The sequence below is a fragment of the Gymnoscopelus microlampas genome (genome assembly GCF_963454915.1).
Source record: "Gymnoscopelus microlampas genome assembly, chromosome: 16".
NCBI lineage: Eukaryota > Metazoa > Chordata > Actinopteri > Myctophiformes > Myctophidae > Gymnoscopelus > Gymnoscopelus microlampas.
In genome coordinates, this window is record NC_139953.1 from 13009395 (window position 1) to 13029394 (window position 20000).

At 42.4% G+C, this 20000-nt stretch overlaps 2 protein-coding genes across 4 annotated transcripts in view; one reads left to right on the forward strand and one right to left on the reverse strand.

Annotated features, from left to right (window-relative positions):
- The window catches only part of pak5 (p21 protein (Cdc42/Rac)-activated kinase 5), a 112777-nt gene extending 106212 nt beyond the window's left edge, over window positions 1-6565 (forward strand). For 2 of the 3 annotated variants that reach the window (XM_084083460.1, XM_084083461.1), the window contains 3 exons: window positions 2520-2645; window positions 3305-3439; window positions 4920-6564. In XM_084083460.1, coding sequence (XP_083939586.1) covers window positions 2520-2645; window positions 3305-3439; window positions 4920-5075 — 417 coding nt within the window. In that variant the 3' untranslated portion in view covers window positions 5076-6564. Of the gene's footprint in view, window positions 1-2519; window positions 2646-3304; window positions 3440-4919 lie in introns of all 3 variants that reach the window. The other variant, XM_084083462.1, reaches the window with a different exon arrangement.
- A 7158-nt stretch (window positions 6566-13723) lies between these two features.
- lamp5 (lysosomal associated membrane protein family member 5) overlaps window positions 13724-20000 on the reverse strand; it is a gene marked incomplete at both ends in the record, with an annotated part of 7049 nt that continues 772 nt past the window's right edge. The window contains 5 exons of the mRNA XM_084082321.1: window positions 13724-13902; window positions 15852-16040; window positions 17297-17390; window positions 17778-17909; window positions 19234-19412. Coding sequence (XP_083938447.1) covers window positions 13724-13902; window positions 15852-16040; window positions 17297-17390; window positions 17778-17909; window positions 19234-19412 — 773 coding nt within the window. The remainder of the gene's footprint in view (window positions 13903-15851; window positions 16041-17296; window positions 17391-17777; window positions 17910-19233; window positions 19413-20000) is intronic.

The following is a 20000-nucleotide window of genomic DNA, read 5'->3' on the forward strand; positions in this document are numbered from 1 at the left end:
TACTTCTATAAGGACACATACTATAAGGACACATACTATAAGGACACATACTTCTGTAAGGACACATACTTCTATAAGGACACATACTTCTATAAGGACACATACTTCTATAAGGACACATACTTCTGTAAGGACACATACTTCTGTAAGGACACATACTTCTAAATGGACACATACTTCTATAAGGACACATACTTCTATAAGGACACATACTTCTATAAGGACACATACTTCTATAAGGACACATACTTCTATAAGGACACATACTTCTATAAGGACACATACTTCTATAAGGACACACACTTCTGTAAGGACACATACTTCTAAATGGACACATACTTCTATAAGGACACATATTTCTATAAGGACACATACCTCTATAAGGACACATACTTCTGTAAGGACACATACTTCTATAAGGACACATACTTCTATAAGGACACATACTTCTGTAAGGACACATACTTCTATAAGGACACATACTTCTATAAGGACACATACTTCTAAAAAGACACATACTTCTATACTTCTATAAGGACACATACTTCTATAAGGACACATACTTCTGTAAGGACACATATAAAGACACATATTTCTCTAAGGACACATATTTCTATAAGGACACTTATAAAGACACATACTTCTGTAAGGACACATACTTCTATAAGGACACATACTTCTATAAGGACACATACTTCTATAAGGACACATACTTCTATAAGGACACATACTTCTATAAGGACACATACTTCTATAAGGACACATACTTCTATAAGGACACATACTTCTATAAGGACACATACTTCTATAAGGACACACACTTCTGTAAGGACACATACTTCTAAATGGACACATACTTCTATGCGGACACATATTTCTATAAGGACACATACCTCTATAAGGACACATACTTCTGTAAGGACACATACTTCTATAAGGACACATACTTCTATAAGGACACATACTTCTGTAAGGACACATACTTCTATAAGGACACATACTTCTATAAGGACACATACTTCTAAAAAGACACATACTTCTATACTTCTATAAGGACACATACTTTTATAAGGACACATACTTCTGTAAGGACACATATAAAGACACATATTTCTCTAAGGACACATATTTCTATAAGGACACTTATAAAGACACATACTTCTGTAAGGACACATAAAGACACACATTTCTCTAAGGACACATATTTCTGTAAGGACACATATAAAGACACATATTTCTCTAAGGACACATATTTCTCTAAGGACACTTATAAACACGCATACTTCTGTAAGGACACATAAATTATAATTATGTAAGGAAACTCCTGCCATGCCAATGTAGCACAGTGAAATGTTACCTGTGTGTGTGCACAGTAAAATCCTCAGTGTTACTTAAGTGTGAGAGTGTACACATGTAACCACATGGTTACCATTAAGTTACCATTAAGAGTGATTAAAAGTGACGATTTTACTGTGTGTGCATGCGTACACTCTAGTTGCTAATGCAGCTTATTACAGTGTCTCGGAGCCCTGCCACACACACTTAGACGCATGCATGTACAAACATGCACTCATTTGCGCGCACACACCCAAACACACCCATACACATGCTGACCTTCTCTGCGGCTGCCAGCCCTGCTGTTCGTCAAACAGCCAGCACCAGAAACTCATCATCATCAATTACCATGTAGGCCACAGTAATTAAATCCTGCCTAACGCCTTCCTAACGAGCCGATAAAACGTGATTAATTGAAGCATAATTAACTGCTAATATGGGGGATTACTGTCTTCTGCGAGACCTCTTCATCGCCAAGGGTCAGTTCCTTACTTCGTCTATCTAATTTTTTTTTTACAACATACAGTAGCGTACTTTAATATGTGTTTTTTTATTTGTATTTGTAATGTCTTAAGTATAGTCCTATAAAGTAAAGGACCTTTTGGCATTTTTATTTTACTAGGCAATTTTTGGATTATAGTATAGTATGACTTTTTTATTTTAATTTATTTTACAATATAGTATAGCATGTCTTTCTTTTGTACAACCTCTGATCTCCATATTTTAACTCTTTATGTTTTTTCGTAAATGAACGCCCTACTTGATCACACTACAGCGTCACACAAAAGCATCAAAAGTAGCAGATCTACAAGCTCGAAACGCGCCGCAAAGCAACGCATTTTGAGCTTGTAGATCTGCTACCTTTGCTATTTTTGAATTAGAATCCTAGGAAAAGTAACCGTTTTGGACATACTGTATGAGATTTACACCTGACAGAGACGATATGTTGTATCTGTGCTTTCGTACTCAACAAAATATGCACATGGCCAATAACAGTTCCCTACCCATAAAAGCTGGGGATTAGAACCAGCAACCTTCCAGTCTAGAACCCAGTTCTCTAATCCCTACAATTCTGAGGATGGTATAACATGTTAAGAAGGAAAGTCTATGCTATTGCATGTATATTTGGACTGTGGAGTGTGCAAGAGGAACATGATATGTGTGTGTGTGTGCTCTCTGTGCAGATCAAACTGTCCGACTTTGGCTTCTGTGCCCAAGTGTCCAAAGAGGTGCCCAAGAGGAAGTCTCTGGTGGGCACGCCCTACTGGATGGCACCAGAGGTCATCTCCAGACTACCCTATGGCACGGAGGTGAGGGGCACATACACACGCACACGCACACACACACACACACACACACACACACACACACACACACACACACACACACACACACACACACACACACACACACACACACACACACACACACACACACACACACGATGTACTCACATGGGTGGATAGATAGATAGATAGACAGACAGACAGAGAGACAGACAGACAGACCTTCCTTCCACACACACAGGTCTCTCACACATCCCGTACCAAACCGTATCCAAATGAAAGAAAAGTATATTGAGAAGATAAAGAGTGTAACTTCTCATCTAGTCCAGCCCCTTATGTTGCAGGAATACATACAGTATCCGTTCCACAGATAGAGTATACACACACACACACACACACACACACACACACACACACACACACACACACACACACACACACACACACACACACACACACACACACACACACAGAGGTGCGGCGCCTACAGTACGAAGTTGAGTATCGGCTGCCCTATGCTGTGTGATCCTAACGCATTCCTATATTGAATTACTGAATGGTTGTTGTGTGTGTGTGTGTGTGTGTGTGTGTGTGTGTGTGTGTGTGTGTGTGTGTGTGTGTGTGTGTGTGTGTGTGTGTGTGTGTGTGTGTGTGTGTGTGTGTGTGTGTGTGTGTGTGTGTAGGTGGATATCTGGTCTTTAGGCATCATGGTAATAGAGATGGTGGACGGGGAGCCTCCGTACTTCAATGAACCCCCTCTACAGGCCATGAGGAGAATACGAGACAACCTTCCCCCGAGGCTAAAAGAATCCCACAAGGTAGCACACAACTCTCACTCAATGGAGTCACTGCACCAGCTCAACTCCTACTGCAGGCTGGCCTGGGTGCCTGTTTAGCAGGGAGTGGAGCTGGGAGGGATTGGCCCTCGTGATACTATACGTCCCAGTATGATGACAGTATCATGTCAGTATCATGGTCAGTATCATGTCAGTATCATGACCGTATCATGGTCAGTATCATGACCGTATCATGGTCAGTATCATGGTCAGTATCATGGTCAGTATCATGTCAGTATCATGGTCAGTATCATGGTCAGTATCATGGTCAGTATCATGTCAGTATCATGGTCAGTATCATGGTCAGTATCATGGTCAGTATCATGTCAGTATCGTGGTCAGTATAATGGTCAGTATCATGTCAGTATCATGGTCAGTATCATGGTCAGTATCATGTCAGTATCATGGTCAGTATCATGGTCAGTATCATGGTCAGTATCATGGTCAGTATCATGGTCAGTATCATGGTCAGTATCATGTCAGTATCGTGGTCAGTATCATGGTCAGTATCATGGTCAGTATCATGGTCAGTATCATGTCAGTATCGTGGTCAGTATCATGGTCAGTATCATGGTCAATATCATGTCAGTATCATGGTCAGTATCATGGTCAGTATCATGGTCAGTATCATGGTCAGTATCATGTCAGTATCATGGTCAGTATCATGTCAGTATCATGTCAGTATCATGGTCAGTATCATGGTCAGTATCATGGACAGTATCATGTCAGTATCATGGTCAGTATCATGTCAGTATCATGGTCAGTATCATGGTCAGTATCATGTCAGTATCATGGTCAGTATCATGGTCAGTATCATGGACAGTATCATGTCAGTATCATGGTCAGTATCATGTCAGTATCATGGTCAGTATCATGGTCAGTATCATGGTCAGTATCATGGTCAGTATCATGTCAGTATCATGGTCAGTATCATGGTCAGTATCATGTCAGTATCATGGTCAGTATCATGTCAGTATCATGGTCAGTATCATGTCAGTATCATGGTCAGTATCATGGTCAGTATCATGGTCAGTATCATGTCAGTATCATGGTCAGTATCATGGTCAGTATCATGTCAGTATCATGGTCAGTATCATGGTCAGTATCATGGTCAGTATCATGTCAGTATCATGGTCAGTATCATGGTCAGTATCATGTCAGGCTTAATGCCTTTGCATTGGTTCAGCATTGCTGTTAATCCGTGATTTTTTCCCAGTTCTGTCACCCATTTCTAGCCCCTACACTGAATTTAGATTGAACATATTTGTAGGCTGAGATCTCAGATCATCTGGCTACGTGAGCACAATATAGCATTTTCCCAGAGCAAGATGCCTTTAACAGAAAACACAACACTACAACTACACAGATGCACAGGCGAGTTTAAAACACAGTTCCACTGTAAAACAAATGTATACATGCGACTGAGGTAAACTGAGTGTGCCCCCCCCCCCCCCACCCACAGGTGTCATCGGTCCTACGGGCCTTCCTGGACATGATGCTGGTGAGGGAGCCCTCCCAGAGAGCCACAGCCCAGGAGCTCCTGCAGCACCCCTTCCTCAAGATGGCCGGACCCCCATCCTGCATTGTCCCCCTCATGAGACACTATCGTCACCGCTGACCCGGGCCCTATACCTGGCGAGACCACCCCACGAAAACCTCCCTGAACTGACCACCCGACCACCACCAACACCACCACTACTACTACTACTACTACTACTACTACTACTCCTACTACTACTACTACTACTTCTACTACTACCATGATGCCGGTGATTCCCTCACCCAAACCGAAGCACCGAGCAAGCGAGCAAGTGGCGCGCCACCAAAAAAGAAAAGAAAAAGAAAAACTCACTAAATAAATAAAGAGACCACTCACACCTGTAACCGTGATGTAGATTAGCTCGAGGAATATCTTAAGAATGAAACTTCAACGAACTTCAACACAGAGAAAAGAAGAAGAAGAAGAAGAAACGAATATGACATCTTTATCTATTTTGAACGCGTGAACTGGAAATGGAAGACTTATGTACTGTGCTTATAGGGGGCAAAGGTAGAGAGATCCAGTAGAACTGGATTAGACCCCCCCCCCTCTCTCTCTCTCTCCCTCCACACACACACACATCCCACTGCAAAGCCTTCTTCTCTTCCTAGACTGTGAGTCTCGACTCCCACCGTGGGGGTCGGGAGTAGCCATTAAACGGAGCTTTGCAGCGGCGCTGAGACTGCCCGCCCTGTGGGGTGGGGTGCTGGGGGGGGGGTATTTGCTTTAGGACCGGACGAGAGCAGTCGAAGAAGGCAGAACAATCAGGAGAGGGCGATCAGAGGAGCGGGATTGACTGGCAATGAAATGACTCGGCTCGGCCGTAGGTCGGCAGTCGTTTGATCGGCTCGACGCCGAAGAGGAACAGGGTTCTCTTTAAAAAAAAAACACTTCACTCCTCTCTCTTCTCACACACTTAAACGTTGGAAGAAAAAAAAAAGTATTTTAGAGAAAACACGCAAGTTTTCCTGTACAGTTTTGATAATTTGCAGTATTTTATCGTGTCGTAACCATTGTGATATCAGCAGTATTACAATAGAACTTTCTGCAGAGATCTTTCCTACTGTTTATAATCCTTTTTTTTTCTCTTTTCTTTTCTTTTCCTCTTTTGCTTTAAAGATTTAAGAGAAATCCCAAATAAACCAATCTAATCCTAACTGTTACAAAAGGAAGAAAAAAGACAAATACTGACTATATTTATTATCTTAACATTTGTAGAGAGAACTTCCATTAAATGTTGGAAAAAAGGGTAATGTCAGAATTTTGTACACTGTTTTAAAGTATTTATTTATTTATTTATTTTGGGGGGGGGGTGAAGTTTCTTTTTCTTTTTTTTGTAGTGTGGCCTTGTTTTGGGGTTTTGGTTTCCTTTTACACTTACGATGCGTATCACCAGACCATGATATGAGTTGTTATATCATTGGAGCAATACCCCAGTTTTATTTATCATTAAAAGCAAACAAAAGATGGCCTGTATTTATGACGATGTAAGTACACCACACCATTAAATGTAGCACAGTTTGAGTGGGTTTGACCAAGAAAGAAAAAGCATCAATTCTTTATTATACACCAGAGTCTGGGGCGTGTCTCTCACGCTGTTCCCTGTTAGCCCTATGGGGGGCGCCCACCTGCAACGTCTCGTTTTCTACTTGCATCTTCGCTGTCATCATCTCACTCTTTATAACCCCCCCCCCTTCCACGTACACACACACACACACACACACACACACACACACACACACACACACACACACTTTCTGTACTGCCACCCTCATGTCTTCTGTTTGGACCAGGAAACAGCATAATCCTCTTTTCCCCTGCATTGTTTTTTGAACCATCGTTCACTGTGATATGTAAATATGAAAGTGTGTGTGTGTGTGTGTGTGTGTGTGTGTGTGTGTGTGTGTGTGTGTGTGTGTGTGTGTGTGTGTGTGTGTGTGTGTGTGTGTGTGTGTGTGTGTGTGTGTGTGTGTGTGTGTGTGAGGACGGTTTGTGCTGTCTGTATGGAGTGTGTGTGTGTGTGTGTGTGTGTGTGTGTGTGTGTGTGTGTGTGTGTGCGTGCGTGTGCGTGTGTGCGTGCGTGCGTCCTGTTGGCTTATTATTAGGAAAAGGAGTAGAGCGAGCATCTGGAGGTGTGTGTGTGTGTGTGTGTGTGTGTGTGTGTGTGTGTGTGTGTGTGTGTGTGTGTGTGTGTGTGTGTGTGTGTGTGTGTGTGTGTGTGTGTGTGTGTGTGTGTGTGTGTGTGTGTGTGTGTGTGTGTGTGTGTGTGTGTGTGTGTGTGTGTGCGTGTGTGCGTGTGTGCGCGCGTGCGTGCGTGCGTCCTGTTGGCTTATTCTTCACAAAGCGTCAGGACTTGAATGAGTAATACTATTGAATGAGTAATCTGTGGCTTGTACAGTGATACTGCATGTTTGTTTTCAGTGAAGCTGGTTTAATTAAAAAAACTAAAAAGAACACCCATAAAAACATTGAGATGTGTTGCATGGATTTTTCCTTCATCACCTTTTTTCACTCTCTCTCTCTTGCTCACCCTCTTCTCTTTCGCTTAACCTCGTGTCTAACAAATGTTCTACCATCAGCAGTTAATTTTGTTTTATTTCCATGTTGTATTAACAGCATATACTTAAAAATGTATACCGATTCCCAACGCTAACTGGGATCCGCATGAACTCCGCCATTGAAGAGAAAGCTGTGTATGGGGTGGAGTTGACACTATCATTGCTGTCAGGCAGAAACCTTGTATGTCCATATTTCAACTTTTTGTTTTTTTTCATAAATTAATGCCTACGGTACTCATAGGCATTCATTCAAGTGTCACAAAGTATCAAAAATAGTTAGTATTAGTTAAAATAATAAGTTCAGAGCTTTTAGATCTTCTGTTTTTGATTTGTCTTCTTCTTTGTGAAGTGAAGTGTGGCTAGGCGTGTCTGTGGGTTTTATAAATATTGAACCAATGAAAAGTTTTAACAAAGAGCTTGTGACAAATAACTAAATTGGATCCATCTATTATAGAACACAGGTTATTTTCTTTCCATTTCCTGAAAAGTAACAGTTTTGGACATACAAGGTTTCCATCTGACAGCGACAGATATATGAGGTTATCTCTGTTGTTCCTCTGAGCCTTTTGTTCCTCAGAGGCTCCATAATGGACTATTGATTTGGCCCGAGCCAAAGAATGGGGAGTCCTTCTCTGAGGATGATGCCTCTACCTTGGGGGCCAGTAAATAAAAACGACAATAAACACAACGACAGGGGCCAACATTCACACTATAGGGGTGATTCCAGACACTGCCATTTTTGCTCCACAACGTTCTCTAATGCTTAAAGTATGCTCCAGCGTACGCAGAAAATGGCAGCTGAGCTATTTTCTGCGCAGCATTGTCTTATGGCAAAGTATAAATCATTCTTAAAGCGGTTTTGTCCCGTCCCAAATCTTTTGTCTGAACTAGGCTCATGTTTCTACAGAGAGGCACTGGTGGTGAGATCTACTGCAGTCATTCCCAACTGGTGGTCTAGGGCCCACGGGTTGGTTTCCAAAATGATAATACTGTATTTATCATAAAAGCTATTTCCCCCCCTGCAGCTTCCTCTGGTCCTGTACAGCCGCAACGCACGACTTACACGGCCCTGGGTAGGCGACCCAGCCTGGCTGAGGTATACCCCAGCATACCGCATATACCACCTCTTTCTACCATACTGTAGTTATGTACTGAAGTTGTGCCCGCGCAACGTGCGTGCAAACCTGTTCCCGAAACTCATTTTGCCTGGTGGAGAAACGTGAGTCACATGACAGAGGAAATAACATCATCAAGTCTCCTGCTAACACCATGAGTAGACCAAAGGTAAGTCCTATCATCTGTTTTTAATCATTAGGCCTAGGCTTTAAACAAGTAGACATCCATGTCAATAACAGGGCGGAAACCAGTGCTTCTAAAACCTTTTAATTTGACTCCATAACTGACCCCCATAACTCTGAGAGTGTTTACAAATAAGGTTTTGTTTAGTTCCTTTTGTACACTCTCAGAGTTACAGACCTGTAAGGGTACATTTGAAACCGCTCAAGGAAACCTGGAGGTCCCGGGACCCCACTTTCAGAACCACTGGCCTAAACATTCATTTTTAAAATTAATAATCTTGAAGGGCAAGTGCAATGTGTAATGGGTATGAGTGTGATAAGAGACCAAGAGCAATATGTTTGAGTATAGTGCAATATAGGGAATGCTGGGTGATTATTGAAAGCTTAACATGTCCCTGTAAGTTGTGCATGTGGCCAGAGTAATTGGGCTGGACCAAGTCAGAAGGGCAGAGGGGGGGGGCTGTAATGTGTAGTTGGAATTGCTATGGATATTGTTGTGTAATGTAGTATGAGAATCATTGGTGTAGTTCATGGAGTTTTAATGGATGTCATGAGAGTTAATGTTATCTGTATTTATGTATGTGTATTATTCGGTATTCTACCCCTTGACATGGTTGAGTCCAAACTAATTGCCTCCAGCTGAGTATAAAATGCTGCAAGCCACAAACACACTCAGTTGGTGGTAGGATGAGAGCTGGACACCACCATGTCACCTGTGTGGAGAGCTTCCTGTGTTCATGTATTGTCGGTGAACAATCAAAATAAATACACCTTTTGGTTGAACCCTATCAAGGCCTCTGTACTAACTCCAACCGCAAGTCGGGCACTCTAACAAGTTCAGACGACCTTTTGGAGTTTAGATGGAGTGCGAAAATGTTCCAAGGCAGATTTGAACACTAAAAACCTTCGGGTTTACAAACAGTTTGATTTGAACTTACAACCTTTGGTTTATGAACACTTGACCTTATTTCTTGAGCCAAGCTGGCATGTGAGAACCAAATTCCTAAACCTTTTAAATTTTAGATGACCTTTTAGAGTTTAGATGAAGTGCGAAAATGTTACTTTCCAACTCTAAAGCTTCAGGTTTATAATCCATTGTCGAACCAAATACTTAACCTTCTAGAGCAGGGGTCTTCAACGTTTTCAGGACAATTAGGACCCCTTGGCTGAGAGCGAGATAAAGCAGGGACCCCCATTATATATTGTATAAAATATTATTTTTTTCATAGATTTCATAGGCAGCTTCATAGACTTGTTTCACAGCACTATCATGTTGGATTCATGTTAATGTGTATTTCCAGACATTTAACCATGCACTTAAACCATACTTAGTATACCTGACCTTTCACTCTGTACTTAGCCTGCTCTTTTTCCCCCCTATACCAAACCACTTTGCCGAAAATAGCAGATCTACAAGCACACCCCCTGTAGTAACTTTGACAACCCCCTAGGGTTCCTGGACCCCCTGTTGAAGACCTCTGTTCCAGAGTTTAGATGAAGTGTGAAACATGTTCCCTAACTGTTTTGAACCCAGAACCTGCAGATAACAAATCCCTGTCACATGACTTCTGCCACAAAGGCATGGAAGATACATGTGAGAATCAAAACTTAACCTTTTAGAGTTCAGATTACTTTTTTTTTAGTTTTAGATGAACTGCAAAAATGTTCCTTTGCCGTTCTGAATCCTAAACCTTCGGTTGATAACCCCCTGTCATACCACAAAGTTATGGAAGATACGTGTGAGAACCAAATACTTAAGTATACATTATTTCTCTTATAGGTTTCTCTTAACGGTTAAGTATTTCTTTCTCACGGGTGCCTTCCATTTTTCCAGTGGTTCAGAAGCATAAGGTTTAGGGTTCAAAACTGCTGAAGTAAGCCTGACATTCATAGATATTCCACTCATGAGGTGAGAGGTGGACTGATAACTTTAGCTCTTCTCTTCCTAAGTGTCATGAAGAGAGCTGTATTTTATAGGTCAATTGAACTATGGAATAGTCTTCCAAGTGATATTCGTAACACCAAAGAAATCGCCTGTTTTAATAGGAAACATCTTGCTTTCATAGCAGATTGATAGTATTACTTTTAGATTTCAAATCTGCTGTATCCCTGTTGGTATCTCTTTTTATGTGATACTTGACTATTGGAAGAGGATTTGTTTAGTAATTTTAGTGTGATACACAAACATTTTATTATTTTCTATTGTTGTTAACGAATATGAATGTCTTGGACTCCAGGAAGACTACCTGACGTTAAGGCATCAGTTAATGGAGATGTATAAATAAACATAATAAACATTCCTGTGATATTCCTGTGACAGGGCTGTGAAAGGGCCGGATATCTCTGTGACAGGGCTGTGACAAGGTATCAGTATCATGTCAGTATCATGTCAGTGTCATGTCAGTATCATGATCAGTATCATGTCAGTGTCATTTGACATGATCCCATTCATGGATCCAGTAATTATGTATTAAAAAAACATTTTCATTGCTCTGTCCTTCTCTCCACACAAGGGGCTAAACAAAGATGGTTGCCAAGCAAAACTGAGGGACACCAGTGATTGGCTGGAGAGAGCCCGGAACAGCACCACAGACCGGCAGCGGCCAAAAATATATCGCTGAGTTGAGGCAACTGATCTAATGAATCGTGCACCGTTGCACCAATGCACCTTTGGACCCTTAACATGTGTCTCCTACTCTACTGCTTTTGAGTTGTTCTTTTTTGTATGTAAGCTTTCAAAACTACAAATAACTCCAAAATCTTACTATGAATGAGCCGAGAAAGGTTGAATTCTGAAACTAGCACTTGGTATATTTATTGTACTACAATCTCTCTCTCTCAATCACGCACGCACACACACAGGCGCTTACTTACTTGCCTGTTCAGTTAATACTGTAAGTGAGGAGACTGAACAAACTTAGCTTCCTGTTGACTCACGTGTCAACCAGATATGATGCATGATGTCTATGGTGCTAAAACAAATAGGTGCCGGGTGACAGGGAATGCTCTATTTATTTTCAATTAGACTCATATCGTGTTTCCTTTCGCGGCCCAGAGTAAAACGACAAGATCAATACTTCATCTGCGCCTCGCCTGGCGCTGCGTCGTCCCCGACAGGTGCATCGATCACAGGCGCGCCTCGGTCAACCCCTCCTGCCTAATTTATACTCCGTAGTACGACGGTGTTGCTTGCTGACAAGAACCGACGCCGTTGTTGCGCTTTCACGGCAAGCGAAGGTGAAATAATGAGACGGGGTTGTGCTGCAGTGGTGACTCCAGTGAAATTTATTCCAATGAACAGAATACCACACAGGTTTGCATCAGCAGTGGTGTATGCATAGATGTTGTTTCTGAAAATATTATACATATACATCCTTTTCAAATAATCTCTTCTTACTTTCACATATACACTTCTAACGTTCGGACGAGAACGAAACGTCCGCATTTGCATTTGTGAGTCTTTAAAGAACATTCTGACAGGTGTTTTATTTCCATAAGTGCATTGCTTTCTTTTCTTTTTACATGTTCCATAACTTGGGATCCGGAAGAAGACTGGTGATAAAGCAAAAACACATATTGCAACTTTTTATGATTTGGAATGCCACTGAGAACACCTGCACACACCACAAGACTTTCCACAGTCAACACTATGATTGCATTCAAGGGAGAAAAATAAAAGGAGGCTCTTGGGGTAAATAAACGATATATGACCAAACAGGCCTATGGAATCTCTGATGAGAAGGCTCCGTTCTCAGACAGAGATAAACTGAAAATGAGAGCACAAGCACAGCAATGTATTTTCTTTTTTTTCCACGTATCAGTCAAAAGAAAAAAATATATAGGCTACTGCACCATACTTCAAATTGATGTGTTGAGAAACTTGTTTTGTTTATACTTTTGTTCAAACGCTCGTCATTCATCGCTTGAGCCTATAGCCTATGCAACTCAAAAGTTCAAGTTACTGTAGGCCACACACACACACGTACACACGCGCACACACGCACACGCACACACACACACACACACACACACACACACTAGGGATGTGCATGACTGACCAAAATTATTTTTTTAAATATTCCACTGTTCTTAAGAGCGAATATTCGAATCATTCATAAAAAATAAATAAATACATCTTATGTATATAATTTTTTTCCGACTCTGATATGAAAATGGAATGTGGAGACGACTATTCGATTATCCGAAAATTCCAAACTCCACCGAATCCGTGCTCTCTAGCCTTAACGGGAGACGATGGGTTGTTATCTGCGGGAAGTGGAGTCAGAAACGTTGTGAGTCAGTGGATGGGGAGAGCTCACCAGGGGCGTCATTTTATGAAAAAGTAGACGGTGGCAAGAAAGTGACCATTTAAGTCTGATTCTTTTTTTTCTTTTTTATCTACAAGCTCAAAACGAATCACGTTGCGATGCGTTGTGAGCGTGTCGATCTGCTATTTTTGCAACAAAACAATTAAGAAAAATAACATTTTCTAAAAACAATTCACCTGTAATGAAATACGGAGGCCAGTTTTAAAGTGATTAGCCTAATGAATGAATGGTTGCAGAAAAAAACAATTCAAGTGTTGATCGAAAATCTGAATAAAAGACCTGAATGTTGAGGTTAACCACTTAAACCCCAGCATCTGTATTGTGGGGAAAGCTTTCGCAACGCGTTGTGAGCACGTCGATCGGCTATTTCTAGCGAAAGCTTTCCCCACAATAACATACAAATACACTAGCATAGATCCCTGAGGGACTCCGCTCAACCATACGGGGTTTAAGTGCTTAAATGAAAGCTAGGGGGCGGCAATCGCCATCCCCTCTAACCCCCAGAATGGCGCCCCCTGGAGCTCACCGTGGCGAGGCTCAGACTACATGTTCTTGTACATGGAGCGGTCTCTGGGTAGCTGGGGCTGCTGGGTGGCCGTCAGCTTGAGGTGGAAGTGATACACAACCAGCGTTATGACCACGATCAATGCCAGGATGAAGCCCAGCACGATGGGAAGAGTCTCCTCCAGACGCTCCCTCTGGTCTGTGATGCACTTGTAGGCTGCAAGAAGGAACACACACGCCGCACACACGCACGCACACACACATGCATGCACGCACACACACACACACACACATACACAGAGACACACAGGTTACAGAGGGGATAACCATGTGTATGTTTGCATCTCTACTCTCCTCCCTCTCTCTCTGTCTTTCTCTCTCTGTCTCTCTGTGTGTGTGTGTGTGTGTGTGTGTGTGTGTGTGTGTGTGTGTGTGTGTGTGTGTGTGTGTGTGTGTGTGTGTGTGTGTGTGTGTGTGTGTGCGCGTGCGGATGCAGCATGCAACTTTTTGTGCGAAACCAACCGTTGCTGATGTCTTCATCTGTCTAATGAGCTTAGTCAGCCAGCAGAGCATTCACACACATGCTGCTTCCCTCTCACTCTCACACATGCACACACATGCGCGCGCGCACACACACACACACACACACACACACACACACACTCACTCACTCACTCACTCACTCACTCACTCACTCACTCACTCACTCACTCACTCATCCATATGTGCTGTTCCTTGTCTATACACACTTATTATTATGATGCACATACATACATGTGTGATTGTACAATGGGAAGGTGTACTGTCCCTACACTACAGTATGCATGGGGATTGGGGGAATGTCCTTCTGTGGGGTATAGCAATGGTCACACAGTAAAATCCTCAGTGTTCATTTGCCCACTTTCAACCTGGCTTATAATAAGCAGACCTGACAGGTCTGCTTATTATAAGCAACGTTGGGTTTGTTTTTCTGTAAAGTTGCTCGTAAGTGTTGGTAGTTGCGGGTTGCAGTTTTTTGGGCTTGTTTCTAAAATGTAGTTGCTTATTTGCTCTTGCTTCCTATAATGTTGTTTAAACCAGTGGTTGTCAAACATTTTCATGTCAAGGACCCCCAAAAGAATATGTATTCACTTCTTTTGGGATTGTTTTCATAGACCTGGTTGCTTGTTTCTCTCACAAGATCTGGCAACGCTGCCTGGCATCCTTATTTTGGACATGCTGGGCATCAAATATCTTGAGAAACAGCTATTTCTGAAGTGGTTTAACACTAGTTTAAAATGAACACTAGGGATGTTATGGTGCAGCAGTGGGGAGCTATATACTGTACACTACTAAATCCTGCTCCATGTGGGCCCATATTACACCCTCAGGGTTAAATGAACAGCTCTTGCGGTTGATAGCGGAGCGTACAGTACAGTATCACAGCCCACTTTACAGCTCCTCCCAAGGTGATTGGCTCCAGAGGACAGCCAGTCACGTAGCTTAAAGTATGTCTATAAAAACTGCATTGAGGGCAAGGAGAGAACTGCACCCATAAAGTCCTAATGACCTCTCCCTTCCTCTCCCTCCCTCTCTCTCTCTCTCTCTCTCTCTCTCTCTCTCTCTCTCTCTCTCTCTCTCTCTCTCTCTCTCTCTCTCTCCTCTCTCTCTCTGCAGCCCTGGCCCTCACACTGCAGTAGCCCCCCAGAGAGGTGTGTGTGCATGCACGCTTGTGTGTGTGTGTGTGTGTGTGTGTGTGTGTGTGTGTGTGTGTGTGTGTGTGTGTGTGTGTGTGTGTGTGTGTGTGTGTGTGTGTGTGTGTGTGTGTGTGTGTGTGTGTGTGTGTGTGTGCGCGTGTGTGCGTGTGCGTGTGCGTGTGTGTGTTAGAGGGAGAGACTCTTGCTCCAGTGATTCCTACTAGCTACAGCATTTTTTTTTTACAATGCATAGGCCTATCATCATATTTTTTTTATATATATATATAATTATATATATATATATATATATATATATATATATATATATATATATATATATATATATATATATATATATATATAATTAAAAGTAGTCTGCCACAATTTAAAGTAAAAACTGGAGCATAGAGGCCTCCTCGAGTTTAGGCCTATAGGCTGTACAGTAAGTTTAAAGGCCATCAGGTTGTGAATGCAACTGAGCGATTCTTACGTTCGCTGAAGATGAAGTCGGACGTCATGTCGAAGGGCTGGGCCTGCATGTCGTACATGTGCATGGTGACGCCCTTCTGGTGGTCCGTGGAGATGAGGGTGAAGGTCTGCTGGGCCGAGCACATGAACGAGCGGCCCTCCGGCGTCACCAGGGCGGACAGGCGACGGGAGCTGGCCGTGTGCCTCCCCGCTGTGGACAGACAGACATACCTCAGGCTCAGCCTACTGGATTCATTCATATTAAGAAGGATATACAGCCACTGTTGGCAGTGGTGTAAAGTAACTAAGTACTGTACTTAAGTACAATTTTGAGGTATTTTTACTTCGTCAGTATTTACAATTTACAATATTGTTTACTTCTACTCCACATCTCAGAGGCAAATATTGTACTTTTACTCCACAGTTATATGAAAACTAGTTATAGTTACTTTGTAGATTTTGATTATTACTAAAAAACACAATAACCACTTCAGCCCTATATATTTATTTCGGCCAATTTGAAAATCTACAAGCTCACAATGCGTCGCAATGGGACCATTGTGAGCTTGTAGATCGGCTATTTTCAAAATATTTTAAATACATTTTGAACTTGTGAAATGGGACATTTTACACGAGGAGTACTTTTACTTTTGGTACTTTAAGTACATTTTGATACCAATACTTTTGTACTTTTACTCAAGTAAATTTAGAATTCCGGACTTTTACCACCACCACTGACTGTGGGCTATGACATGGCAATTTTAGAGAGAGAGAGAGAGAGAGAGAGAGAGAGAGAGAGAGAGAGAGAGAGAGATTTGAGAGAGGTATGATTATCATTTATATCATATTTTATATTAATGTTTGTAAATCTTCGTCAATACAGACATGCCTAAAATAGAGACACCAGGTTGAAAGTGGTTAATGAACTTTCTATGTGTTCAAATATTTAGAAATTTGCCATACATTTTGTTTTTATACATTTTTATTTCGAATTATTAAAAAAGTGGGGGGAAAAATAATTGGTTCTCATGCGTTTTGGACGGATTTATTTTCCCAGTCTGCGATGTAGGCTTAGAAACATAATACTAGGATGGAAATAACGTTAATTCCGGTTAGAAATTCCCTGGGGGGAAAAATAAATCCCTAAATAAAAAATAGAAATAGAAGCCAAAAACATCTGACATAGCCTAATACATATAATAATGATAATGAATGAATGATCGATCAAACAGCTAAAATAACAAGTAGGCCTAAATGCTGAACATAATATCTCTCCCGTTCCCACTGAACGCAAATGGGACATGATGATGATGATGATGATGAATGATGATGAATGATGATGATGATGATGATGATGATGATGATGATGATGATGATGATGATGATGATGATTGATGATGACAGGTGAGGTGACTGATAGATTTCGAGACAATCAACTGGTCATCAGTTCTGAGACTGGAGACTCACGGTTGTATGCGCTGTTGAAGTGAGAAATCTCCGATGTGTCGTAAATGAACTGCACTTTACTGGCCTTCCACACATATCCCTTGTCACGGAACTCCTGCAACAACACGCGCGCACACACACACACACACGCACACACGCACGCACGCACGCACGCACGCACGCACGCACGCAAGCACACACACACACACACACACACACACACACACACACACACACACACACACACACACACACACACACACATGGAGCTTTCGTTAACAGGGAAAACCATCGACTGCAAAAAACACCTGATCTACAAGCTAACATTGATTGATTGATAGATTGAATACTTTATTAACAGTATATTTTAAAAAGTACAGAAAGCCTACATTTATACAAAAGGATGCTAAAAGCGCTATAGCTTGTTTCCATTGGGGTCCTCCTGTCTGTGTATTAAATTAATCGAAAACAATGTTTGCAGCAGAAAGTGAACCATCATCACCTTAGAGAAGTAGATGCGGAGTGTGTACGCGTTGTTCTTCCAGGAGATGTGTATCTCAGCCTCCGTGGTCCCACACTGGCCCTCTATCTCGGCCCCGCGGGGCACAGCCACCACCGCCGTCTCGGTGATTAACTGAAAAGACACGATGTTGGATATGAACCTATAGTGGACAGCAGAACGCGTCCATAAACACCACTAACCCTGTATATGGCGGAGGGCTTTTACGCACGTCCCATAACCATAACCTGCCGTCCAAGCAAGCACGCTAACAAAAGTGCTACAGTGGCTCTTTGGCTCGTAATCACAGGGGAACCTATAGGCATAATATGTCAAATAGAGCTAACTTGAGGAACATGTTGAGAAATTAAAGGGGTTAAGATGTTGTAGGCCAGTGGTTCTCTCAACGTGTGGGCCGATACCGGGGGGGGGGGGGGTCAAATATTAAGAAAGGGAAAAAAAAAAGTGAAAATGGCCAATCTACAAACTCACAACGCCTCCCAAGTGAGCTTGTAGATCTGCTATTTTCACATAATTTATCTGTGGAACCAAGTCAAGCAAACTGTAACGCCTCAACGCCTACATACATTCCAAGTGCTTATCAGGCTGGGGGGGGTTCCCAGATCAATATGATTCTTTTTGGGGGTCGCGGCCTGAAAAGGTTGAGAACCACAGTTGTAGGCTATACTGCAGCGGTGCATGCTGCAGCACCTGCACCTGCTGAACCACCGCAAATAACTAGCCGTTGAAGAATCACCATTTCTTTTTGTTTGAAAACAAGAAAATCCCATGTTTCTCTAAAAAGAGAACCCCCAATTTGAACAGAGTGGAATTCCCCCTCATCTCCCCCCCCTCCCTCCTCACATGCTTTAGCACACCCAGCATTACGCACGACGCACAGACCGTCGCCTCAGGCGAGACTCATCTCCAACATTTGGCCCCAAATTCTGCAAACTAATAATATACCGCACCGTCCGTCCTTTGGTTTTAGAACAGTGGTTCTCAACCAGTGGTCCGGGGACCACCAGCGGTCCCTGAGGGGGTTCCAGGTGGTCCGCAGCTAAATGATGGAGAGTTGGTATATGGTATAACCAAATGGACCCTTATAGATCTTTAACTCTTGAGAGAAGTAAAATGAAACCAAATGGACCCGTACGGGTCCATTTGGTTTCATTTTACGCTCTCAAGAGTTAAATTATTGTTAAACATCATTACTTAACATGCATTAACATGCATCACTTAATTATATAAGTGTTGTTTTTGATGGAATTGTGGACAAAATCGTATCCAACGATAACAAAAAAAACATTCTAAGTCTGGGGTCTGAGAGTCTAAATCTCATCAAATGGTGGTCCGTGCGCTCAAATTCCAAATAAATAACAATAATGGACCTTGAAAAAGGGTTGAAAAGAGAGGGGGGGGGGGGGTGCGCAGGTGGCCAGGTGACACGATGACTTACGTCTATCCCGTTGAGTGCGAGAACATCGTAGGGCACCAGGAACCTGACGGCGAACTCCACCATCAGGCATGTGGTGCCGTTCTCCCGCACGGCGAAGATGCCTTTGTCCGGGTTGTTGGACAGGCCGGACAGGTTCTCTCCCTCTTGCTCTGCCACGACCACACATCGGGCCAGAATCCCTGGTGGTGACAACACACAGTTATATGTATGTATGTATGTTTAGCAGATCTACAAGATCTAACACAATCGATGCTGGCAGAACTGCTATTTTCGGAAATGTTTGAACGTGACATTTTGGGGGAAAAACAGTAGAATACGTTCATCAGCAGGGAATTTGAGTGGCTATAATGCAGTGGTTCTCACAGTGGATTCCAGGGATTCTCTGGGTGCCATAGGGGGTCTAAATTAACCCTTTCAAGTCTGTCACTCTGACAGTGTACAAATGACATTTGTACACTTGAGGGGAGACCTTGACATTTATAAGTTTGAGAATGAATGGGGTTTGATTGATTGATTGATGTACTTTATTTAGTAAGACATGAGAACAACAGTACATGGAAGTACAAATTCACAATACAAGGTCTACTAAACTGGAAGACTCATAAAAGCACTGAGCTTGTTTCAAATGAGTTCCCCATGCACACAAATCATGATGTGCACACAAATCGAGTGACTTTTGGCACCACGGGGGGTTTACGGACAGGGCACTGCTCTCTCTTTCTTTCAAATATGCACAATCAGCTAAAAGCAGAGGAGTACTGAATAGT